Source organism: Miniopterus natalensis, chromosome 1 (genome assembly GCF_054644295.1).
Source record: "Miniopterus natalensis isolate mMinNat1 chromosome 1, mMinNat1.hap1, whole genome shotgun sequence".
NCBI lineage: Eukaryota > Metazoa > Chordata > Mammalia > Chiroptera > Miniopteridae > Miniopterus > Miniopterus natalensis.
The window spans coordinates 34,557,858-34,585,368 of NC_142081.1; the positions used below are offsets into that span (position 1 = coordinate 34,557,858).

The 27,511-nt window shown below is 42.5% G+C and overlaps 1 protein-coding gene across 3 annotated transcripts in view; it reads right to left on the bottom strand.

The window, feature by feature from the left end:
- SAMD4A (sterile alpha motif domain containing 4A) overlaps window positions 1–27,511 on the bottom strand; it is a 199,816-nt gene that overhangs the window by 61,174 nt on the left and 111,131 nt on the right. For 2 of the 3 annotated variants that reach the window (XM_087820349.1, XM_087820356.1), the window contains one exon: window positions 18,087–18,605. In XM_087820349.1, the coding sequence (XP_087676475.1) occupies window positions 18,087–18,605 (519 nt within the window). Of the gene's footprint in view, window positions 1–18,086; window positions 18,606–20,242; window positions 20,327–27,511 lie in introns of all 3 variants that reach the window. The other variant, XM_087820363.1, reaches the window with a different exon arrangement.

The window sequence follows — 27,511 nt, forward strand, 5'->3', positions numbered from 1 at the left end:
AGATGATGGATGAAAGATACTTTTGAAATGAAAAAAAATATGAGTTGTTACCTTCCTAGAGAAAGAGTTTAAGAGAACCTCCTCATTCAGTCACTCATTCAACAGTGAGCATCTCCATGCACAGGGCAATGTGCTAGTCACTAGGGCTACAGATGCCAAAAAGAATATAATAAAAGACAGGACTGCACAGATGCAAACAGTATCTTCCATCAGTTATTAAGCCATCCCCTTGCATCATTTAGAAGCACACAGCAGCTGGAGCCGTAAGGCAGTGTTAATATTCTAAGTAACACTCTGCACGAAGGTGAAGAATTGCTGAAGGAAGTAAAAATTTTAGGTGATTTCAATTTCAATTAATTTGTCACAGTATCTCAAGGACTAATAAGAGCTTTTGAGGAGGTGGTAATACACCAGGACCAAGGTGCCTCTCTAATCCTGGCCCTCATTTCAGGATGACAGTATCAGGGGAAATACATGAAAGTCAAAAAAGCTCTGCTCTCTAGCTTCTATGGTAAATATGCATGTTGTTTCCCTGCAAGTTGGCTATTCCATGCAACGATTTAAAATCCATGGCTCTGAGCAGCACGAAGATTCTCGATCACTGAATTTGAAATCACCTGCTCAACCACATGGAAAGCATCGTTTTTCCATTTGGGTTTTCCCCAGATGGCTCACAAAGCTTACGGTTTTGGTCTTGTGTGGGTGTTCTGAGGGCAGAATCAGGCAAGCATCTGCATAAAAAGCCAAACCAGAATCTTTTCATTTTAAATTAGAAGCTGGAGGAGCAACAGACTTAAGAGAAACAACCTAGCTTTCTTTTTCCCCCCTTCAAAGATGTAAGATAACCATGATGTTTTCCTAAGTGAAAAGCTGTACTTCAAGAATGGTTCCTCCTGAAATAAACACTGACTCACCGGGCGCTCAATGGGGTGGGTGCTGAGCTTTTCATTCCTGAGTCAAGCCCTCAAGAGAATTGGCAGAGAGCAATGCCAATGTTTTATTGAAAAGTACATAGATGTTGCTGTTGTTTAGGTGCCCAGTGGGGTTGGCCCTGATGGAATTTTAATGATGGTGCTACCTTCTTGGGCTCTCCCTCTACAAATATTATTTTCGGAAGTCTGGAAGGTGTAACACTGCAATTTGTTTCCCTCATTTATTTACTGGCTAATTATCTCAGAATTCCAGAACTTTAAAGCTGGAAGGGAGTTTAAAAATATGATTTAGAAATCATCTAATCCATTTTATCAGTTAAGGAATCAGAGACCTAGAGAGATACACAGCAACTACCCAAGGTTACTCAACAAAATTGATATTGAAGCTGAGACTAGAACCTCAATGTTTCCGATCTTCATGATTCATATTATATCAATGGTCACTGGTCTTCATATCAATGTCATTGATAGAGAGGGGTAGAATAATAGATCTGTGATATGAAACAGATAATGCCCCATTTAACCCCAGAGTAATACATTGCACGACCTAAATGTTGAGGCCTATAGATTTATGCAACAGTGTAAACAGTGTAACTATCAAGAAAAGTTCCATCTGGAAGAAGGAGTTGTAGAGGAGGTTAAGATATTTCAGATCCTCCCCATTAAAGATAGTAGTTTAAGAGACAGATTTATCCCCATTTAAAATCAATGGCTATCAGTAGCATAGAGTTTGGTTTCACTACCTAATCCTCAAAGATTAAAATAATTAAGATTGTTATTTATCAGGCTATAGACATTGTACAAGAGATCTACATTACATGTCATCCATTCATTTATTCATTCAACAAGGGCTTATTCAACATCTAACAATATACTAGGCAGTATTTTGGATAATGGGAAGAGCGCAGGGAAGAAAACCACATCCTTGACCTCTTGGAATTTATATTCAAGTGGGGAGTTAGATAATAAACAAGTAGATTAAAATAGACTTTCAATTTATGCAGATGTTACTCTGTTCCTTCAGAAAAGTGACTAAAATGACAGTAAATGCATAAACTCACAAGGAATGGGATATAGGAGAGAGATGCCAGTGAGTATCAGCGGACCACTAAAGTCAACAAAATTTTGGAAACTGGAAAACAGGACATGGGATAACTAAGTAGACCAAAGAAAGGTAACAGGGAAATCATGACAGTTCACACTGCAGAACTCCCAAGAAGTTTAGGATGCAGGAACCAGGCACCTGTGAAGGCAGAGGTGCAGAGAGGGTCTGAAAATAGGAGGTTTGGTAGAAAGTATGTTTAAGGTATAGGGAGACCCTTAGATTCTCTCTCACCCCACAAAACCAGGCGAGTCTCATCTTAGCATCTTTCTCCCAATGGCCCTTAGAACCCTGGATATCAGGCCTGTATCTTCTAGCAGGAGAGAAGGATTCTTCCAGGGGAAATGAATACTCTACAAAAAAAGAATTATAGCTGGTGATATGTGAGAGTCCCAACAAACAGCCAGGCCAGGTCCTTACCTAATCTCTCTGTGATGAAATTTGCACACACAAGGTTCTAACGCCTTCCTCTTAAATGAAAGAACTCTTGTTTGAGAGACAGGGTACAAAACAGAGAAAAAAAACTCCAAAAAAAAGGGAGCAGAAAAAGAGTCAAAAAAAAAATTATAATGTCTTCAGAGATATTAGAAAAAAATTTCACCTGTGAAACAAGAACTGAATGCAATACAAAAAGTATCATTCAAAGAATAAGAAAGAACTCTTGCAATTTGAAAATGTCATAGCAGAGATTAAAAATTATATAGTAAATTTGGAAGATAAAGTTGTAGAAATCACCCAGAAAGTAGAACAAAAAGACTGAAAGTAGGAGGGAAAAAGTTAAGGAAATTAGAGGATCAACAGAGAAGAGTTATATAATTAAAAGGAGTTCCTGGGAGAGAAAAGACAAAAAATAAACTAGTGGAAATTATTTTTTAAATTTGAGCAAATTACCTAGAACTAAAGGGGCACAAGTGTTTAGATTAGGAGGCTAGACTAAGGATAACAGCTATACTAAGGATTAGAAAGAAGGATCCAGGATGTCTTCAACAAAAGATCGTACTTAGACCCAGAGAGCACTTTCACAGTCAATCATGGGTGGTAGTGATTATTAACTGTTTTTGTTTTTTTTTTTGTTGTTTTTTTTAATATATCTTTATTGATTTCTGAAAGAGGAAGGGAGAGGGAGAGAGAGAAACATCAATTATGAGAGAGTCATTGATTGGCTGCATCCTGCATGCCCCCAACTGGGGATCGAGCCCGCAACCCAGGCATGTGCTATGACAGGGAATCGAACTGCAATCTCCTTGATCCTAGGTCGATGCTCAACCATGAGCCACTGGGCTATTACTCTTTTTTTAATATGAGGAAATCAGGGCCAAGAGAGGTTAAGGCACTTCTCCAAGGTCACACAGCCAGTAATCAATGGGACTGAAACCTAGTTTGGTATGACTCCAAACATGTGCTCTGAACTGCAACCTGATCTTACCTGAGACCTTTCTGGCCTGATTCTGTATTAATGACCCTGCCAGATCTGTGCTACCAGCACATGTTCTTGAATTAGCCAGAGCATAACAAAGGAAGGAATGTTGAGAAGTGTGGGGTCAATTACACAACTCTCCCTTCAATAGGAAAAACTAGGCTGCGCCCATTGCTAGATTTGGGAGGTGGACCCAAGTTGGGGCAATTTTGGAAAGTCAGATATATCTTTGAACTACAGGACTTGAGGAAAAGCAAACATCTCCAGCACTAAAGACTCCAATTCCACTCTGTGATGGGCTTAAGGGCAGGATTCCCAGTGGAATCCTCATGACCATCCTGGACTTGTTTGAGGTAGAAGCTTCGCTAAAGTTCCAATTGGATAGACTTGGCATTGGGAATCTATAGTGTCTTTGGGTTGAAGATAAATGTAGGTATCAAGCTGGTTTCCTCCAGCGTTCCAACAGCTCAGCCAAAGGTCCATTCAGATCTTTGCCAGTCTGGATGATTCCAAGGGGCCGAGTCCAAGCTGATTGATTAAAAAGAGGGAGGCAGAGGGAAAAGATGTTCCTCTGTCCCCTTCTTTCCCAAAGTCTGGATTCTTTAGCAAATGCTTCCTTTCTCTCAGTCCACACCACTGAGGTGGCACAGTGGTCTCCCAGGGTCAATATCTCTGGAAGTAAATCATTTACCCAATAGGATGAAGTGCCAGCAAAGTATCTCCGGGGTGAAGGAATTTCAGCAGCCTTTTCTGCTTGAATCACACCAGTTTGAGAGTTTCACCCCTCAGTGTATAAAGTTTCTTGCTCCTAAGCCATTACAGGGCAGCCAAACATGAAAAGCCTTGGTTAAGGATAGGAACATATCTTTTTTCTTGGCCACTTTGTGACTATTTTTCCATGTGAAGACCCAAGAAGTAAACATGAAATCCTTTACTTGCTCTGTCCTTTAAGAAAAAGCACTTATTTCTTGTGTTGACCTTTCTAAAACGTTGCTCCTGCAACTGCAAAAGGATGGAAGGCAGCTCACATGCAGACGTGTAGACGTGAATGAGATGGTCACGAGTGTGACCCTGGCGTTGAGCTATCCTAGTTGAGCGCTTAAAGAGCTTTTCTCCGAGCAACTGCTTCTCCAGCACCCCATAATTAGCCTGCTCTCTGAACTGCATACAGATGGAGTGGCTGGGGGAGAAGAGCAAGAGAATAACTCTAGAAGCAAATACAAATTATGCAGCTGTCTAGCCAGAGAGAGAAGATCGCCAACAGAAAATAAGGGAAAGAACTGGGACCATACGAAGTTTTAAATTCTTTTTCACAAATCTCATAGGCTTGAAAAGAAAGCCTCAAGCAACGCATCATTTGCTTGCAAGACATCTACCTTCTCTGAGTACTGACAATACTAATTCCTGAAGAGCAGGGAGCTATGCAATAAGGCTTGCCTTGAATTTAGGATCTGCGGCTCAGATCCAGATTTAGGGACTGGCTGGTCTCAACCACACTGTCGGCCTCATAATCAAAGCAGACACTCTTGGGAATCAAAAACTCTCAGACTTGCGCCCTGGCCAGTTTGGTTCAGTGGTTAGAACGCTGGTCTGTGGACTGAAGGGTCTCGAGTTCCATTCCGGTCAAGGGCACATACCTCGGTTGCAGGCTCGATCCTCAGCTCTGGTTGGGGTGTGTGCGGAAGGCAACCAATAATCAATGTTTCTCCCCCCCCCCACCTTGAAAAGCAATGGAAAAAAATATCCTGAGGTGAGGATTAAAAAATAATAATAATAAATAAAAATAAAAACCTCGCAGACTTTGAAGTGAAGCACATGATGCTTTGAGATTCCAGGTGAATTTGAAGCCACATTGCCAGAAGTAAACAAACATACAAATGTAGTCATTGTTACCCAAAGATGCCATTATTGTACTTGTAAGCTTTGACTCTTAGAATAAACATTGAGTTGGGATATTAAAATTATTAAACCTAGTAGAGTTAATAACAATATCACAGACACTGAATAATTCCTTGGATAACGATGAACACGTGTGAATAATTCCCTTTCTCACAACCTAGCTCCTTGAGGCCTAATGACTACTCCAAAATTCTTCCAACTTCCCAAGCATGTTGCAGTCTTCAGCATTCTCCCAACACACCCAGTGGATGGAGACCCGGGCATTATTCTAGCCAAGCCGTCACATCAACATCTCTCCTCAGCAATGCTCTCTCCAGCCCCAGAAAGTATTCAGGAAGATTCACTCCACATTTACAAACTCAGCCTGAGGTGGGAATGAGGGCTGCCCACCTGCCCTGCCCATCCAAAGCCACCTAAAGAAAGTCACCTAAAGAATTCCAATTTACTAATCAGAGAACTATCATGCCTAAAATCAAATATTGATGAAATCCTTTCAATATTTGTTATTTTAAAATACTTTATTGATTAACTTTGATAGAGAATCTCAGGATCTGAGGCCCTTAACTTGATTTTTTAAGAGTTCCTGTCATTAAAGATTATTTAAAAACCAAGACAATTTATACCCCAAATCATATTTTTTGTTAATGGAAAAATTATCTGATTCAAAAAAAAGAAAATTTCTGGCAACGTTTTAAGAATATGGCACTATGTAAAGGAGTCTCGTGCGTGGCATGTCCTCTTTCAGATGCTTCACAACTTGAGACTAGTGACAGATTAGGAGAGTGCACTCAGTTTCTTAACGCCTGCCACTGCCACCCCTTGTCCACTGAGAAAGCAGGGTGCATTAGCTATACATTGATGCGAGACTGCCTCTCGGGGAAACTGGGACTAAGAGATACCCATCTAACTTGATTTTAACTTGGATATATAGCAAAAGTTGTGTGTTTTTAATTTAAAATGAGTAGTAGCTTCTGAGACAGAGCTCCAAAGCTGCATGTCCCTGCTCCCGCTGTGGAAATGTTTGATGCAGTGGTATGCGAAGAACACCAGTAACGTGCTGAATGTTGATCAGATCCCTTAAAATCAAGAACCTCCAAGCAGTCCTCTTTTCTTCCCAAAGAACCCATCCCCAGAGTGGCTTTCAAGGGGCCTGAGATCTAGGCACCAGGCAACTAAACCTGGTGATGCCTCTTTTTTTCCTTCTATCTTTAAGCTCAGAAAGGATAGAAAATCCACATTTGGATTCCACATGCCCTGGAGTTTCATTGTCACCAAGATCTTAACCTGTAATCTTTGCCAGTTTTCTTTTCTCTCTATATGGCACAGATCAAGGAACTCATGCAAGCACCCTTCCTATTAATACTACTCCAGGCTATATTACCGTTTTTCCTTTTAGAATATCTTTTTTCTCCCATTTATTTTAATAGATAATATATGGTATTAACATGGCACTCACTTCAAAAGGTAGAGTGGAAAGTAAGTCCCCCCAAACCCTGTCTGCCAGACTTCCCAGGTCCACATTCCAGGTACCAGTTACTGGTGTTCACATTCTTCTAAAAACGAGGGGGACCAAAATCACATAATATTCTTATGGAGTGTGTGATTAATGCTGAGACGAGGAGGAGGATCTCCTCCAGGCTCTGGCAGGTGCCAATTTTCGACTAGCCTAGCACATTGCTCGGTATCTCATTCTCCTCCATCCACTCAGCCCAGAATAACAGCACAGAACACTCATCACCTTATCTGTCATAAATCCCTATTCTGTTAGTTAAGGATCTTTTTTTATCAATTAAAACAATATCCTCACACTTACTACTAATTTAAAAAATTATTCCTGTTAGCAATGGATCCCAAAGAAGCAACATCAACAATTTTTTACCCTATTCTTGACTATTTCTTTAATTTTCTTTCTGGTCACTGTAAGGTATCTAGTAAGATGTATCACTGGAACAGTCCTTAAGGGGATACTGGTATCTGTGGAAGGCTGGTTCTTCAGCTCTTCGTAGAGCTGAGTAAAGTATCTTGATTTCAGTTTAGCATATTGGAGGAGCTTTGTCATAAGGCTGCCCCAGGGAGCCCATTACACCCTAGTTTAATGCAGAGCCTGGACCAGGGAGGAAGCACCCCTTCCTGTATCCGCATTAACAAACCAGTGAGAAATAATAATGAGGGCTATCATTTGTTGAGCATCTCCCCACGGCAAGTGCATTACATGGATTTCTCATTTAATCCTCACAATAGCCCTTAGAACCAGCTCTCTTTGCTCTTCATTTAAACAACTTGCTGGACCAAACAGTACTCTCCAGTCCCTTTAGACTACTTATTGATGCCCATGGCTCATCAACTCCTTAAGGACTGTAATTTACTTGTGTGTTTCTGCTCCTACCAGCTGACTTGTAGGTGTACCAAGACTTAGTTGAATTTGTTTCCAAACCTGTTTATGCCAGTGTGCTTACTATGGTGAATATGTAATATTTAAAAAGTGTAACAGCAATGATGATATATAAATTATTAAAAAGTTAACTGCACAGAAACTTTATTACATGCCTTAGAAATATGCATCATTTTGCTTAAAAATCTGTTGAATTTGGTATGAGAGAACTATAAGCTAAATTATAAAAAGAAAAAAAATAATTTAGAAAGATTCTGTACTGATTGTTTTTGCAAACGTCTTCAAATTCCTGTTCTTTTTTAAAGAAATCACAGACAATAATGCATCAAGGATGTGATTTATGCGGTAAAGACAAAGAATAGCCACAGTCAGGAGCCCAAAGAGATGGTCATAAGTCTACATAAAAGATGGGACATAAATGTATGTATTTATGCTTTAAGTTAAAATCATATACGGTCTTATGCCTTTTTAAAATCCCTGCTTGAAATGGCTATAGCAATAAACACATCAACTATGCATCCTGATCAAGTCAATTACGGGGCCTTCTACTGAAATTAATTCTAATTTTATAGATGAGGAAAGGAGGTTTAGAGGTGAAGTAATCTGTCCATTGTCACAATCTAGTTATTGGTGGAGCTGGAATTTAAAACTAAGTCGCCTGACTTCAAAGTCATGTTCTTGATCTTGACCAAGGCTGCCTCATCATTTATACCTCAAACTCAAATATTTAAAATGCCACTTATAGCCTCAGAATTCCCTTTGCATTGTGGTGTTTTACTTTGCAAAGGAAAAAACTAAAGTATAAAATAATCTGATATAAACCTTCTAGCTCCATACAGGTTTTGCTGGACTTTTCCGAATGGATGCATCTCCGCAAGGTTGGCTGTGAAATAAATCTCTAAAGCGAACCCTGTGCTCTCATGGCTCGACTCTTTAATTCTAGTCACGAAATTTGTCTACGGGGACCATCCAGATTTTTGGTGAAGAATGATTACCCCAGAGTATGTTGGGAATTTTAGCCTCTCTCCAATCCACAAAAATCCTTCCTAGCATATTCCAGATTTCAGAACCCCCTGCCTGCCTCGCTTCCCTATCTCCATACCCTTCTCTTACTTGACTTATCCCTGAGATTTCCTAATACTGTATTTTACCGCATAGAATGTTGAGGACTGGGGTGTGGGTAGGGAGTGGCAGGAATGATATTTACAGTGTTTAAGAGTTAGAAAGTATATCCCAAGTTGACAGTAATTGCTGCCACTAAGACTTACCCTCACCTGAAACCATGAAATTTAGGGTTTAATTTCTTTGCTATTAAATATATACATACACACACACATATATGCTACATTCATAATACAACTTTCCTCAGTGTAACCTGAGTTTATCCCTGAAAATCTTAAAAGTGAGACAAGTGAAAAGTAAGTAAATGCAAGATTAGATTATTCCTTGCCCAGTGGTTTGTGGAGCAGGCACTGTTAGACTGTGACACTAAATCTTGTGAAATAATAGAAATCCTAAGACTACAGGGCTCAAAGTCTTCAAGAAGCCATCCTGTCCATCTCCGCCTTGTTCCTCCCCTCTTCCAGTCTGGTCCAATTTAAGCCATTTATTCCAGCCAGAATCTATCCAATTTTTGAAGTACAGTGGAGAATTGGAAACACTGCTGCCTTCCTCTGTAGCTCATCTAGTATTTAATAGCCCTCGCTGTCATTAGTCTAAAAAAATCCTCCTGGATCGGCGACGGATGGCACAGCCTTATGACCCCAAACACATGTAGCCCAAGCAGGCCGTTGACTTTCCCCAAGCAGTGAGATCTCCAACTCACAATAAACTAGCAGACTTCTTGTTTACCACAGTGCTTTTCTGACTGTCTTCCCCAAGCCCCAGAAAACAAACACCAGGCATGGTGAAGAAAGCACAGTCCTGTAAGATCCTTGGACTCTGGAACCGGGAGAAGGGTCAGGCAGTGGCAATACTGGGTCCTCCAAGACACCCTGAGCCATCTTCACAATGTGGTGTCAGGAAGGCCAGTGGCATGCTTTAAAAAAGATTCCCCCAAAGGGGAAGGAAGCTGAAGCTAAAAATATACCATGCCAGCTGTTATAAATGCTTTTCAAAGGAAGCAAAGCAACTAGAGTTACCTCTTTGAAGAGCAAATGAGGGGTTAAGGAAATAATGGAATTTTTCAGTTACATGCCAGGTTGGCTAGATTTGGGGGAGGAAGAAATTTTCCACTAAGAAAGTCTGTTGGTAAAAGACAAAATAATTCCATGAAAATTTAAAAGGTATTCCAAACGACACCAGTGGCTCCAAAGGCTTCGGACGGAGATGACCTGCAGCCTGCAAAACAGAATCTTTTTCTGTTTCCAGGAGGCCACTGGCAAAGACGTCTTTTCTTCCCAAGCCTCCCTAAAGCTGTGTGGCCTCCCTCCTTCCCTTAAATATCTGTGTGCTGATGGTTCTTTGCAGTCTAAGTAGAATGAGTCTGAAGTGGCTGGTGGCCTTGAAAGAAAATGGGAAGAGCAGAGAAAAAGGGAAGGGTTTCTTGAGCCAAACAGGTATCCCGGAAAGAGCTGGCCCTGGCTACCTAGGGGACGATCCATGGACATGGAGGGGTTTTTCCGTTGCAGATCAGTGGTTCCCAAAGGAGCCACCTTCCCTGAGATCCACGTGGCCCCCACTCCTCACCTTGCCTGCTACAGTAGTGTTGCTTCAGGTGAGGACTCCCTGAGGCTGAGCACCATCCTTTCCATAAATGGACAACCCCTCCGCCCCCCAGAAAGGCCAAGAAACAAAGACCAAAGCTCAACAAATATCCAGGCTCTGGATGCCCCAGTAGTTTTGTTTTTTTAACTTTTAAGTTTGAAATATTTATAAGTTTATAAGGAATTGCAGAGGTCTCATGTACCCATCCCCCAGGTTCCTCCAAGGTGACATTTTACATGACTATAGTGTATTATCAAAACCAGGAAATTGACCTTAACACAATATGATTAAACAAGATAATAAACCTTACTCAGCTCTCAGCAGTTTTTGTACAAATTATCACATGTATAAATTCATATATCCACCTCCAAAATCAAGACCATAGTATGTATCTGCTTAGTATTGGGACCAAATTGGTAAAATAAGTCATATAAAAAAGCAAGAGTAACAATAAATGTCACTATGAGGATTATGACAGAAGGCTAAATGACCAGTATTATCACCAAATATTTCATGAATTCCCAAAGACATTTTTCTCATTTATTTTGGAAATTCACTAATTTCATACGCATCTGCCTAGTGAGCCCAGAAAATGTATTAAGTCCCTGCCATTCAGCAAACATTTATGGCAGGGTGGGCAGACAGGCTTAGCTCACATGCCATCTCTTACTGAATTACAGTGGCTGCCTCGAGGGACATATTGAGGGGGATTTGGAGGCCACATCTGGGCTTAGCAAGCGATAGATATTATCTAACAGAGACGCTCTGCCACGGAAGAGTGGCAGCTGAATGCATGCCAGGAATTTGCCATCTCCAAAATGTCTGTGTTCTAGGCTTTGGGCAGGAAAGATAAAGACACAACCCCTGTCCCCAAGGAATTTGTAATCAGGAAGGGGAGGCAAATGAGTCAACCAAAAACAGACACAGAATGCGAAGGCCTGACATTGAGGTACATGGGTCAATGCAAAGCGAGCACAGGAACGGCTCTTCTTCAGGGAGTCACAGAGCAACAGTGGCTGGGCAGGTCTTAGATCTGTGTGCTGTAGAAAACATGGATACTACAGGGTGGCTGGTCTATGTGGGAGCAAACTCAGGGCCAGAGAAAAACAAGGGTCTAGTAGCTACTAATTGAGTCCATCTCTGAGGATGGGATCAGGAGGGAGAGGCACATAACCTTGAATTCAGAGCCAGGCTCGAGCCTGACTGCCTGAGTTCAAACCCCAGTTCATCTACTTTGTTAATCTGACAAGTTACTTAGCTGCTCTGTGCCTATTTGCTCATCTGTCAGATGGGGGTAACCATAATAGCCGTATCATGGGGTTATGAGGATTAAGTGAGTTAATGTTTACGTAAAGGGTTTTGGACAGCACCCAGCATGTAGTAAACACTATGTCATTGTATACTATTGCTGTTAATTTACTTTTTATGATCTATGGTACCAATTTTTTTTTAATCCATTGTTTTTATCATCAGAAAAATCAATTGAAATTAATAAAAGAAATACTAAGGTTCCAAGTTGTACCATAAGACTGTAGAAGGGAGCATTCAAATGAAGCATTGTGGAATAATTTTTGATACCCACAGTTTCTGAGTCTTGCTTCATACCAGGCTAGCAAAGGTCAGCATATTTTCAAATCCAAATGTAAAGAATGCTAACAAAAAATCAAGGATTGCATTGATTGGAATAGAAACGAGTTTCTCTCCAGGTCCCAGTGTGCTAGTGAAGAGTGGAAAATAGTTAGAAAGGCAGTCTGGGTGAGGCCAGTGGCATGGGCCTCCACACAGGGGATGCTGAGGGCCCTTAAGAAAGCCAGGAGAGATTGTTCTTTTTCTGAATGGTTTACTTTTTCAGTAGCAGACCAGCCCAGAAGCAAACCTAGAGATGCTAAGCCAGGTTCTATGCACCATATGTCTGGAATTGCTTGCGATGGCCGAAACCAAGTTCACCAAGACCTGTGCATGGCTTGTGACAGCCAGTACCTTGGTCCTTTCTGGTCCGCAGGCTTATGATGAACAATTTGTACATTCTTGCACTTAGTCATGCCTCCTGACTAGCGAGGCATGGAAAATACATTTTTTCCTCTCTTCTGGTGCTATTCAATATGTTGCTTAACAGACTTCTCGGCAGGCCCCAGCCCCTACTTCTCTTATCTCATGGAAGTAAAGGCTTAAAGATTTCACCTGATTTAACGTCTATCTCAGGGGTGGGGAACATTTTTTCTGCCAAGGGATATTTGGGTATTTATAACATCATTCGTGGGCCATACAAAATTATCAACTTAAAAATCAGCTTCCTATATTTGGTCAAACATTTAATTAACTCACCCCTAATGTGATGGCTGGAACTGCTTCTCTTTGGTGAGGCCTTGGCTGGGCCAGACCAAATGATTTTGTGGGACGTATATGGCCCGCGGGCCAGACGTTGCCCACCCCTGGTAGATGGATGAAAATAGGTTGATCTTTGTTATATTAGGACTAGTTTTTGCCCCTTACTCTTAATCTTATCCCAATTCCTTCCTTCAAAAACTCTGTGTGGCTCCATCATCTATTTTTAATGCCTTCTAAACATTTTTCTTGACCTCAACATTCCAGCACCTTCTCAATGTCAATATATATCCACAACCAAGCTTGTAGCTAGTTTCTCTCCCTATCTTGCCTCTTATCTCTTTAGAATCACAACTTTCTTCATCCCTTAAATGCCTATCATGTGCGAAGTACTCCCAGTTTATATCTAATATCCCTCCTGCATTAATTCTTAGTGCTCATCTCATTTGACCTATCAGTAGGATTTTATTCAGTTGATCACTCTTTCTTCCTTGAAACATTTTCTTCATTTGCCTTGAAAGACAGACTAGACTCTTGGTGTTTTGCCAGCTTCAATGGTTTCTCCTTAGTGTCTTTTGCTGCTCCCTTGTCTGTTTCCAGCCTTCCTGTTGATGTATCCAGGGTTGGTCCTTTGTCTTCTCTATGTACATCTCTATGTTGGTAATCTCAATTAGTTTTATAGCTTTAAATACCTCCCATGTGCTGGTAACTCCCAAATGTCTATCTCAGATCAGTCCTCTCTCCCAAACTACATACTCATAAATACAACTGCCTACTAGGCACCTCTGATTGTCTAACAGACATGCAAACACATCACGTATGACTTTGAACTCCCAACCTTGAAACCTATTCAATAAATAGGGGCATCTTTATCTCAACTAATGGCAATGCCATCCTTCTAGTTGTATAAGCAAAAAACCCTGAAGTCCTTTTTGAATTCTCTCCCTCACACCCCTCATTTATTCTGTCAGGAAATCTTGTTGGCTATACTTTCAAAATATATCTAGACTCTGACCTGGTCTCCCCCTGCCCCTTTCTACAGTGGCTATCTAGGTCTGAGTCATCAGTGTCTTGTGTAGATTACTGCAATAGCCTCTTAACTGTTCTTTGTGTTTTTGTCCTTGCCCTGGTATAATCTATTCTTAAGACAGCAGCCAAAGCGACCTCTTTAAAATGTGAGTCAGATTACATCACTCATCTGCCCCAAATCCTCCAATGGCTTCCTGGTTTATTGAGAGAAAGTCAAAGTCCTTGTGATGACCTACATGCCCTGTAGGGTCTGCCCCTCCCCACTGCCTCTGTAACTCCCACCACTGCCTATCTCACTCACTCCCTTTCAGTCACGGGCTTTCTTGCTTTTCCCGAAACAGGCTGGCGCTCCTCTCTCTTGGGATCTTTGCTCCAGCTTTTTCTCTGCCTCCCCCAGACCGCACTTGGCTAGCCACCTCGCCTCCTTCAAGCCTTTGCTCGCTCATCACCTTCTCAATGAGGTCTACTCTGATCATCCTATTTAATACTATAACCACCTCACCGGGTAGGTCTGATCCTGCTGATCCTAGTCTTTTTCTCATTTCCGTGTCACTTAATGTCCAGCACACTATATAACTCACTTATGTACTACAATTTATATACACTGGACTGCAAGCTCCACGAGGGGGGGCAGCTTTGTCTTGTCCAATGACTGAGTGTCTTGAGTAGGACAGGCATACACTGGTCCTCAATGAACATTCATTCTCTAAGTGAACGAACAAATATATGAATCAATAATGTATGTCCAAATTAATACTGAGTCCTAATCCTAATAATTCCACCTAGGAACATTTCTAGTACCCATTCCTCTGCTCCATAGCTAATGCTACTTTTATTACCTCACAACTGAGACTTTAAACTCACTGACCTGCACTCACCGCTTGCTCTCTACCTGGTCTGTCCGCAGACCAGTACCCCTTACAATGTCGCTCACGTCACTCCCATATGTTGTTATGCTTGGCCTCTTCAGGGCTCTAAGATCCCTTCCCTTGGTCTACTTTTATTCCCTTTACCCACTGCCCTTTCCTTCCTGAACCTCTCCTTCCTCCTCGCACTCTAACCTGCCTGCACACTATGACCTCTACTGCTTTGTCACAATGCATATTCCTACCCTGTGCCCTCCCCTCCCCTCCTCTCTAAATGTCCCTGCTAGTGCACTTCCGATTTCCTCTGCAAGGCTTTCCTGACCCTTCAGTTCACAAGGATTTCGCCATTCCCTACATTCACAGTAACTTACAATAGACCCCTCCCCATTCAGCTGAAACAACCCTATATTGCCTTGTGGCAGCTCTTAGAGGTTTTTTAAACTACATTTTTATGTAACTCATGGACTGTTATGTAAAATTTCTGTGGATAAAAGTCTGAGGAAAAGGGAACATTTAATTTGTAATTGGGAGGCTGATTGATACGTCTTCTTTCTCCTCGTAGTTATAGGCTCCCTGAAGGGGGAAATGCTTTCCTTAAGCTCCCTTGTATTCCCACGGGCTCGAACACAGCGATAAGCCTCTATAGATATGAAACAAGTGTTTGTGGGGAAGTTGCATGATTCAGAATTCACACAGGGAGGAGGCCACGAATGCTACGGCATTTTGCTGGAGTACAATGACCAAAGGAATAAAATATTAGTGGAGTCGACCAAGGTTAAAAACAAAAAACCGTAAGGGGGTGATTAGCTTCTTTTCGTTAACTGTCATTAATGTGGGTGATAATTTGAGGATCTGAAGCACTAATTGATTTCAGTTCTTTACTTACAATCAGGTTGTTTTGTGCCAATATTTTTTCCACTTTGAAAGGAGAAATGCAGCTCTTCAATGTAGTGGAAGAGGCCCGCCTTTAGTCTAAGCCCTTCTGTACTGCAGTGAAAGGCCGAAAGGCCCACTGGACCACTCTGCACGGCGGGGCTCGGGAAAGGTGCTTTAATCAGGTGACCATCAGAGGGTGCAAAAGAGGACAGTGTCTGCATACCGTGTTTGCACTTCGCTCCTCACTGTCTTTCCTAGTCTCTGCCTTCTATTCACTTAGCAGACACTTACTGCTGCCAGCTCTGGCCAGGGATGGGCAATTACACGCACAATCTCATTCAGCCTCACCACAGCCCTTGAAGGTAGATATGGATGTTCCCACTTTACAGCTAGAGACCTTGCTCCGCAAGGTTAAGTAATGTGGCCAACTTGTAGCGAACAAATTGTAGATCTGACATTTTACCCCAGGAGGGCGTGGACATCAAAGTCCTTGCTTTTTCCACTTGGTCAAGCTGCCTCCCAAGTGCTCAGGATATATTTGAGAGAGGCATGAGTGAATGAATGACCCCAAAGGTTTGCAGTTTTGACAAACACAGTTTAGCCTCTGTAGACAATGCAGAAGAAAATAAAGCAATGACATTAATGTTTTGTTAAAGAGATATTACTGAAATACAAACGTTGACATGGCCTAAGTGTTTGAATGAAACTTTATGGAGGAGAGATCTAAGCTCTTCTTTGCTCTGGAACAGGGCTCCGACTCTTTTCTCCTTCCTGCGATACGCAATCTAGTTATCTTATTAAATCTTCAGGTCCTTTTCTACTCAAGTACTACACAGAGACCCAAAAATCTGGGAGGCCAGGACAGTCACCTCTGTATTTCCTCCTCTCTGTGAAGCTAGGTGGCCACAGTGAAGAATAAAAGTACCTGCTAACTACAATTTGATACTATCTCAAAGGTGCTAATCTTGTCAAGACCAAACCCTGAATGCGTAAGTCAGTAGAGAAAGAAATGTGGTGACCCAAGACAGGTTTCAAGACAAATGACATCAAATCAACACTTTCAATGCAAAAGACCAAGTTTTGAGAAGGCAAGTGGCTCAGAGCTTGAGTCTCTCCCACTAGCAAAGAGTTTTGTAACAATTACTAGATTCTGTCACTGACCCAGGAAGCCTGGGCCAAGCAGCTCCGTCACCCCAGCCTGCACTGTCTGCTCTCACAGCCCCAGCCATCACTCTCATCACACAGAGGCTAGCCAAACTGCTCCCCAGATTACTAGTCAGTGAAAAAGACTAGTCCATCACCAGAATCTCTGGCATAATAAATTAATGATGTAATAATCACCTAATTCTCAAAATGTGCAAGTTATTGATATCTAAATGTAAACAGAAAAAAGAATTTAAAGCCTAATACTGTAGCATCATCAATGCAGTATCTTAGGTATTTCCTTGGTTACTTCACTAAGGTACTGTTTCAATTGAGTTACAGTCAACACTCCTCCATATGTGAGAAAACCATTTTAAAAGGCCCATTAGCCAAAAGATCCAAGTGGAGGTAAAGGCCAAGAAGCCTTCCAATTCTTAATACTCTTCTATCTTTTAGGTGGGGGTTCCTGCATATTGGCAGGCACATGAGTTCTAACAGCAGAAGCTCCCCGCCCCACACCCGAGAAAGTCATCTCAGCACTGAGACTGTATTCACAGACACACGCAAACTAGCATCAAGGGCTTCTGTTTGGTGACCGCCCACTCTTCCCCAGTTGCTACTTTGTAGAAGCACCAAGGGCATTTTAAGAAGACTCCAGCCTTAGGCCCAGCTGTCAGCGGGTACTTTGCTTTCATGGTCAAAAGAGCAGGAGGTTGTCCTTTACTCCCTGCCCCCTGCAAAGCAGGTCCTGACCCACGTCCTAAGGGGTTAGACTGAGCAAGACAAGGCCACACAGCATTCACACCAGGCCACAGCACAGAGCGGCATTCTCAGTTAGCAAACCTGCTCCCCCTGGCCAGGAGGAAAGTGCCCCCAACAACAGGGGATAACACCAGGAAATGCAAGGGAGGGAACATTCCAGGGTGAAATTTAAATTTAAAAAAAAGGTAAAAAGAAAGAGGGAAAAAAGAGAAAATGCACAAAGCCCATGAGGCTGTCTGGTTAACCAGGGGTTAGACTGAGGTTTGGAAAATCACACATAACAGCATCTTGGCAAATCCAAAGACCCGGGGGTGAAAGACACGTGGATGAAAGGCATTTCTATTTGTGGAAACAGGATGTTTCCTTCTTTTATCACTTATTCTTATTTTTAAATTTTAAAAAATCTATTTGTAACCCAAATTTGGACCATCAATCATTTTTACCTGCCCAGCATTTCATCCTTCCAGAGTCAAAAGAGCAACAAAGGTGGGGTCCAAAGACCCCTTTCCCACAGCCAATTCCAATCAGCCCTTCTCTCCCGGGGTTACCGGTGCTCAGAGCAGACATTCCCAGCAGGCATGCCACACACAGCAAGTCGCCAAACCAGACTGCGCCAAAGGGCTTCCAGGGGACTTACTTGTACTTGTGCTGGTTCCGATCGTATTGATTGTGGTGGGGACGGATGAGGAGGAGTAGAGGGGCACATGGCCGTTCTCACACCCCAGACTTTTGTCCTGCCAGTTGGAGGCGTTGATGCAAATCCCAGAATCCCGAGAGTTCTGCCACCCATTGAGCTTGTCGTCGGAGTTCTGTCTTTGGTGATAGTAGTGCGTCTGCCCATAATCCACAGAGTCCGAGCGGCCTCGGTTCTGGCCACCGAAGCTGGTTGACGTGCGGTCCTCCAAGTGATTCAGCCACATGGCTAAAGCACTGCGGTCTTCCAAGGAGGTGGCCGGATGTATCAAAGCATAGGACAGCAGCTGCCTGCTCTCCTCGATGTGCTGGTTGTGTTCAATAGAGTGCGCCAGGATTTTGGGCAGCAGTTTCATATACTCTACTTTTGCGTCGAGGTTTCCTGGCTTCAGCAAAGGCAGGTGAGTTAACAGGAGGGAAATCACTTTATCCTTGGATTCCTGTTGCCATTGGTTAATGATTCCTGGAAAGAAAAATATACAGGGCAAATAAGTAAACACAGCCACAATGACACAGAACACCACACTGTAAAGAGAATGCCTGTGGATTAGCGTCCCAGTCTATGTACCCTGGCTAAATTCTCTCAAAACAGCCCCTGCATCGGATTGGAAAACTGACCTCAGGTTGTCAGGGGGCAGTGACTTCAGTGAAACACGGGGCAAACGTTCTTAGATGTGTGGGTCCTCAGTCTAATTCTCATTTCGGTCTCCAAAGAGGCTACAACTACAGAATTACAGTACTGTTTTTTTCGTGCTTATGTGTATTTTTTCTTAGAAAAGCCTAGCCACATCCTCAGATAGACGGGGGAGGGGGAGCTAGGAGAAGAAAATCTCTATAAAAAGCAAGTATAATCAAGGATCCATATACCTGAGCCCGTGAGGACAAGCTTGCTTCCCACCCCCACCCCCAGCTCCAGACATCTGTGGAAAAGTGGTTTGAGACCTGGGAAAAGCATTTGTGTGAAGTTGGTAGAACTTCTTAGATTGAGAACCTGTCAAGAAAAGAAAAAGGACTCCCCTCACCCTCGTGAAGTCAGCCTGTACCTTGTGTACGAGAAGCTGACTCAGAAAACGACTGTGAGCTCAAGTCTCAAAGGAGCAATGGACCCGAGGCCCGCCTCTGACCACGCGCGAAGCAAGCTCTTTTTCTCTAGGTACACAAGATCTGTTTGGTTATTTCTATTGTGGTAAAATATATATAACATTATATTTACCATTCTAACCATTTTTTAAACAATAGCTTATTGATTTTTTTAGAGAGACAGGAAAGGAGAGGGAGACAGAGAGAGAAACATTGATCGGCTGCCTCCTGCATGCCCCGTTGGGGATCAAGCCCGCAACCTGGGCATGTGCCCTGACCAGTAATCGAACCAGCAACCTTTTGGTGCACAGGACGATGCCCAACCAACTGAGCCACACCAGCCAGGCCCATTTTAACCATTTTTTAAGTGTACAGTTCAGTGACATTAAGTCCATTCACAATGTCGCGCAACCATCATCACCATTCATTCACCTCCAGATTTCTTTTTCATCTTCCCAACCTGAAACTCTGTGCTCATTAAACAATAAGTCCCCATCCCCTCCTCCCCCCATCCCCTGGCAACCACCATTCTACTTCCTGTCTCTGTGACTTTGCCTACTCTGGGGACCACATATAAGTGGAATCACACAGTATTTGTCCTTTTGTGACTGGTTTGTTTCATTTTGAATAATGCCTTCAAAATGAAGATCTGTTTTTAACACACTCAAAAGGATCCTTCTTATCCCTTCTGATCAAAACACAAACTTGTTGCCTTTAGGTAAACATGGGTAAACAGTGCACTTCGCCTTGATTGGCCTTTGAGAAGTAGCTTGTTCTGGGGACTGATAGTTATCCACAGGACCTGGGGCCACAGGAAAGAAAGCTCCCTTTTAGAAAAGCCATTCCAGACACCTGGAGACCTCAACTCTGGCCCACTGATGACCCTACAAGGACAGGCAGTCCCACTGGCTTTCACACAGTATCTGCAGGGTTGAAAAAGGGTTTCTGGAATTTAGCAGAAGGGCTTCACAATGCTAGCAAGGCACAAACATCAGAATAAACTCCAGAGGCATCACTGACCATAAGTTGCAAATGTATCAGCCGTGTACTCTAAGGTCTCTCAGGACCACAGGGGTGTATTCAGAGAAAAGTATCAGGCGAGGTCTGTAATGAAAAAATAAAGGCTTTCGAGTCAGGCAACACTGGGCACGAATCCCAGATCTGCCACTTAATTTGAGCGGAACCTTGGTCAATTAATTACTTAACGTCTCTGAGCCTCAACTCCCTCATCAGTCAAGAGTGTTACCAAGAGCATGTGCTCTCCTTGTGTCGTAGGATTAAATGAGGTAATGTATCAGAAAAACCATGCAAGTACTTGATGGTGAAAATGATTCCTTCTACTTCTCTCTGCATTAATCAGGCCCACAGTAGAGCGCTATTGGATGGTTTTGTATAGTGAGTTTTATAATTGACTGGAGATGACCCAGGGAAGGTCATGAAACACCATCAGAGTTGGAAAAGGGGTACAAAGTCAAAAGGTAAAAGAACATGGGGGTATTAAGCTTATAATAGAACAATATGAAGAGGTGCTTGACTCCTTTCCAGTGGACATCTCATAAGGAGATGAACAGCCAACTGTTGGAAGTGGAAGTCTTCAGGCTGAAGCGGGAGAGATTAAGATGGGATGTGAGAAGAACCAAGTGCCAGAGTGAAAGAAGACCCAGGGGAGTCCCGAGAAAGGCTCTCCGGTCTGTCCTGGGGGCCTGAAGAGGAGAGCTAGGTGGTCTAGGAAGCAGATAGAAATATAATATGGAATTCCACATAAGGAATTTTAAATCTCCTAGTATACAAAGTAAAAAAAAAAAATAATAAAGGAGGTGAAATTAACTTCAATGATATATGTTACTTAATCCAATATATCAAAATATTGTTATTTCAACTTGTAATTAACCTAAAATTACTGATGAAACATTTTCATTGTATTAACTAAGTCTTTGAAATGCAGGATGTATTTTACCACCAACAGCACATCTCAGCATGGACTAGCCACAGCCGAAGTGCTCAGAAGCCACGTGTGGCTGGTGGCTACTAAACTGCTAGCACAGGACTAGAGCCATTCAGATGGGGAGGCGGGTGGGAGGGCACAGATGACCTCGGCAGGTCCCTCCCGGCTCCCTGATTCTATATTTAGCTAGCTGCCACCTGACACAAGGCAACCCTTATGCATTCCACTAGGTATAGCCTCCCTTTAAGTCACTCTGGGAGATGAAAAAAGCGCCAACCCTAAATTTCTCATCAATACTTTTTCAGCAAACACCCGGCTTGTTATAAATCAGGAATATGCTTGGGATGAGCACAAAGACTCATCATTAAGCCTAAGTTGCTCGAGAGGCACCGGCAAGAAGCAAAAGGGCCTGAGGGGAAGATGACTCTCTGTCCGACGCCAACACTGATCAAATGTGGTTAGTGTATGCCCTGGAAAAAATGTGTTTAAAAATAAAATTTGGGAACAACCTTGAAGAAAAATTCATGGGGCGAAGGAACTCCCTCACTTTCTGCTAGGTCACTTCCCATTTGGATATTGTACCCTTCCACAAAAGGTCAGTCTAAAAAAAAATCAGCAACAAAAACAAAGCGTAAATAGGACTCGGAGTACAAACTAAATATGTTATGTCCATGCAAGCCCTCTCTGCCTGGGTTCCAGGGGAGCAACAAGCATAGCAAAGAGGAAAGGGAAGCGAGAGGCTGCTGGCCCCGGTCCCTTCCAGGCCTGAAACAGTTCTTCCTCTATCCTTGGGACAGTGCTTGGATGGTGTGGGGCTGTGACACGGCCAGGAAGACAACTATGACTTTTGTTTACCTGCTACTGCCTTCTGAGGGGTAGCTACGCCTCCTGGATCAGACTGTTTCTGTTACTGCTACAGCAGCCAGGCTGCTAGCTAACAGTACCTCATGTTTCCTGTATGCCAGGCACTCTTCTAAGTGCTGTCATATTACTCATTGAACCCTCACAAGAAGCTCAGGAGGTAGGTCCTATAGTCTTATCTTACAAATAAGGACACAAAGAGGCACAGAGAGGTCAAGGAACTTGTCCCAGGTCCCTTGGCTAGTGAGGTGGCTGGAGTATGCAAATTAGCATAAGATGCATAAGGGTTATCATGCTAGAAAAGCTTGGATATGAGCTAAATACATTACTACTTATAGTATATATAATTATATACATACATAATTACATATAAAATTAGTATATGTGTATTATCTTTATAAATATAATAATGTAAATATATCAATAGAGTACATAGATCAGAAGAGTTGGTCAGCTATTGAAATGTAGAAAAAAAAGAATTACAGAGACAATGTAGGTGATACCTATTGTGGTTTTAAAATAGTCTACAATTTCCTTGACACTCCTCTCCAAAAGGTGGAGCCTAATTAATTCCCTTCCCTCTGAGTGAAGACTGGACCTGCTGAGTCACTTCCAGCAAATAGAAAGTACAGTGACAGTGTGTGACTTCATGATTAGGTAATAAAAGGCACTGCAGCTTTTGCCTTGCTCTCTTGGGTTATTCACTCTGGGGGAAGTCAGCCGCCATGCTGTGTGGACACTCAAGCAACCCAATAGGGGGAGCTCTTGGTGGTGAGGAACAGGGACCTCCTGCCAACAGTCAGCACCAACCTGCCAGTAATGTAAGGGAACCATCTTCAGAGCAGAACTCCCAGCACTGGCTCAGTCTTCAGATGGCTGCACTCCAGACAACATTTTGAGGGACCCTGAGCTAGAATCACCCATATTACTAATCCACAGACCGTGTGTGGTAACATGTTCATTGTTGTTTTAAGCTGCTAAATTTTGGGTACCTTGTTGTGTGGCCAAAGATAATTAAACTAATCCACCTATCCAAGTGCCCCTCTAGAAAAAAGGAAGTTTTAGGCATTTGGCTTTCAGTAGTTCAGTCTTTCAGGCAAAGTCATTCTCAATGAGAAATGAACTCATGAAGCTAACCTGTTGCCACTTAGTCTCACTTAACCTCCCTCATCCTGATTATCCCCTCACCAAACCACCTTTGGACTATGATTTCACTTCCCAGGTACCTTCAGGGGAAGAATGAACTGATCACACAAACTGGAGGTATTTCTAGATTCTGTGATGATGATTTTTCAGGGCAACTTAATAGATGGCTTCTGATTATGATCTGGCTCCCTGTCGTGGCCTTGCTGCGCTGATTATATGGACTTTGAGTACATCCGGTCCCTCTGATGATGGCTCCTCCTGGCAAATTAATAAGCCAGCATTGCAGGCTCTACTTCCTTACTTTCTAGTTAGTACTGCATCAATCTCTCAGGGTGAGCATCCCCAGGGCACTGATGAGAGTGAGCATCTCCATCTTCAAACAGAAGCCAGGTCCTACATGTGGGGACTTGATACATAAAGGCTCAGTCCTGCCCAGCTGCCCACTGGCCTTCTTTGTGGCATCCACACCACCTTCCAGAGAGAAAAGAGCTTTTACTGAGATGTGCATTCAATGGATTCTCCTTATTGGAGAAGACCCAAGCATCCTCAAAATTTTCAATTAATTGATCACTTCTGCAAGGCAGTTTCTATTATTATCCACCCCAAAATTGTTCTATTCAGCAGACAGTCTGCCAGAATGGAAGTCCAAGAACAGCAAGGTTCAGTGATGCCAACTCACCTCTATTACTTTCTCTGAATACTCTATTATTTCTTTGGATAAATACCAGAGATGTAAGAGTTTGCTGGATGTTTTACGAGGGTAAAAGTTAATGATTTATAATTTATAAACCAGTGACAAGGAGTAGTAAAAAAATCTTAGAAGAGCTATAATTAAGGACAATGAGGATTAGGAAACTGTCTCAATGATTCTTGGAGTGACAAAGAGTATGTTTAAATGCCAAGTCTGGTATTATTACTACACAATGGTACTACACAACAGTATGTCAATGTTTAAGGGCTCCAGTTGTTAGTAAATTACCCTGAAATTGCTATTTTATTATACCCTTGTTTTCAGTTTAATAACATTTACCATCTCACCAGTGTATTTAGGCAATTTGCTCATGCAAGAAATGTTTCGAAATTAAGTTCACATATACAAGAAGTATATATTAAGTAAATGTGCTAAAAGGAGGGAATACTTGTGGTCTTAAGTGGTCAAATGTTCCTTGGAAGAATTTGTGGTACAAACTCAATCCTAGACATGTCATGTAATAAAGGCTTCTAAACAGTGCAACTCTGCACAACTCAAGGACAGATGGCCAGTGTTAACACCTCACACTACGTATTTGATGAGCTGACAGGGCACCCGAAAAAAAATCAGGGGGAAAAATGGCAAATGCTCATGGCAAACAGTGGGATTCTTGTGTTGGCACCTGTACTTGCCTACTGTCTCCCAAGGCACTTTCTTGTGTTTGAGATGACTAGAGAAACAACCCCATAATTTGGTGGAGCCCTGCAAGAGATGTGGATTAGACCACTGGTGATGGGGGACCTAAATAGTATGGAGTGACAGCTCCTACAGCTACAAGTTGTGCTTAGAGCAGACAAAGGATTAAAAAAATAGGAACCTTCTCCCTATTTCCAAGGAGGGTGATTGCTGGCTTCTGAGATGGGCCCCTGGTTTTCAGGCCCTTGTGTACTCTCTTCCCACAAGGAACCTGAGCAGGTCCACATGATCAAGAGTGTGGAGGTGGTGTTCTGAGACTAGGCCATAAAAGGCATTGCAGCTTCCACCTCACTCTCTCGGTTCACTTGCTCTGGGGAAAGCTAGCCACACTAAGTATGAAGACACTCAGGCAGCCCCGGGAGAGGCCCATGTGGGGAGGAACTCAGGCCTCCTAATAGCAGCCAATACCAACTGCCAGCAATGGGAGTGAGCCACTCAGAAGTGGAATCTCCAGCTTCTGACAACTTCATGAAAGACCTTAAGCCAGAACTACCCAGCTAAGCTGTCCCAAATTTCTGACCCTCAGAAAACTAAGATAAATGTTATTATGTGAAGCCATTAAATTAAGTTTTGGGGTAATTTGTTACGCAGCAATAGTTAACTTGGTAAAAATCACTCAAAATGCTACTACCCCTTGAATTCACTAGAAAAGGCAGGCATCTATGGAGTGGACTCCATGGCCTATTATAACCACTGGAGCTTTCTTTGAGAGCATGAAGGCTGTTAGATACTGGCCATTCATAAGCATGTGACCATCCTCAAAGGGCAAGAACCAGGAAACTCTGGTCCCAACACCTACAGTGACCCACTTGCTGCTCCAGAGGGATCTGGTCATCTCTTCAATGAGGACTTTCCATCTTGGTCACTTTTTTCCTGGGTAGTACTGGCATGCCTGAGTGATCAAGGGGGACTCTTTTGCTCCTGAAGGACCTCAGGCCTACAGTGAATTAGTCCTGAAATGTCAGCTAAGGGCTCAAATTAGGGTTGGGATTGACCTTCAGACTTCTACCCTTCTCCTGGCCATGACCAACTCTTATAGTCTGAGGCTGCCCATTCACAGCAGGCACATAAAATAGGCCAGCTCCCTAACCCACTTGCTTCAGTTCTGACCTCTGGCCTTGCTCCCCACATCTGTACCTCTAGCCTAGGTCTCATTCTGAGCTTCAGACTCATATATGCTGACTGCATCCTCTGCATCTCTACTCAGATGATCTCAAAATTAACATGTCCGAAACTGAACACGTGCTCTTATTCACTAGATCTGCTCCTTTGTCATCCCTAGCTCAGCAAATGACTTTTCCATCTATTTATTTATTTGCTCGGGTTGAAACCTTGGAGTATCCTTGACAATTGTTTCTCTCACATCCTATATTTAATGTCAACAAATCCTGTCTACCCAACCTCCAAAATATATCCAGAATCTGTCTACCTCTCACCAAATTTCTGCATTTTACCCACCCCCAGCAGTCTATTATCAGTGTAACAACCAGATGATCAACCAGATATACTAGGAGATATGTCATGTCATTTCTCTGATCAAATATTCCAATGGTTTCCTATCTTATACTGAGTAAGAGCCATAAATGGCCTGTCGGCCCCTCTATGATCTAGACCCCCATCCCTGATATGTCCCTCATTCATTTCAGTCCATTCTGACTTCCTTTGATGTTCCTTTAACATTCTAGACATGTATCTACCTCCCAACCTTTGTGTTTGTTCTTTCCTCTGCCTAAACTGCTTTTCCCCAAGATCCACATTTAGCTCCCCTCAGTTCTGTCTGCACCAATGCTACCTTCTTGGTGAGACTTCCTCTGTCCACAGTATTTTAAATTGCCCACATCACCCCCTCATCCTACATTCCCTTATCCCCCCCACCCTGCTTTATTTTTCTCTATAGTACTGGTCATGTGGATCATTTATTTTCTGTGTTTCTCTACTAGACCATAAGCTCTATGAAGGTAGCGGAGTTGTCTCCACATTTCCTTTTTAATCACAATTTTAGTGGCTACATAGAATCATGCCAAGCATTTTGTTTAATAGTGGTTTATTAAACTTTAGGGTTTCTTAGTCCAAATCTTAGGCACTTCCTAGAATTTTTTTTTAGATGAAGACCGATGGACTAGGTGACCTGCAAACAATAGTGGGTACCAACTGTCACCCAAAACTATTCAGTCACCTTTCTCTTTTAACTCTGCAGAATTCTGATCACTTTTAGCTTTAACAGCAAATAAAAACAAGAACATATAAAGGAGGAAAATAAAATAATTAGCTCAATTTTCAAAATCTTTACTACATTCCCCTTCCCAATATTCTGTTTAGGATGGAAAATTTCGCTGTGTGCTAGAAAACAAAAGCATAATGGGTACTTGTCCTGATTGTAACTGACACCAATTAAAGTAATCTACATGATAAAGATCTGAGAGGCTGAGACAGCAGAATCGAGTGTATTTAATACACTCTTGCAAACATCTGTTGAAGAAAGAAAACCAATGCCAACAGAATTGTGTTAAGGCAGTTGTATGTCCAAATGTTTTAGCCACAAGTGATTATGTTCTAATAAGACCTCATAGGAACAGGTCTCCTAAGGGTCGTATAAACTAGAGATGAAGAGAATGTTACCCTTACTCTTGACAAATGCAAGACAAATCCTTGCAAACCACATTCAGCTAGTTTTTTATACCAAAAAACCCCTCAGAGGAGCGGCTATAAATGCTCTAAAAGCAGGAAGCTTTCCCACTCACTAATCTCCAGTGCCGCTCTCGCACTCCCAGGCCACCGCCGACAAAACCCCACACACCACAAAATGACTCTCCAATAGCGATTCAAAATAATGAATTAGCAATCCTCCTGCCAACCTCGCAAAGGGGAGAAGCACGCTTCGTACTGCTAC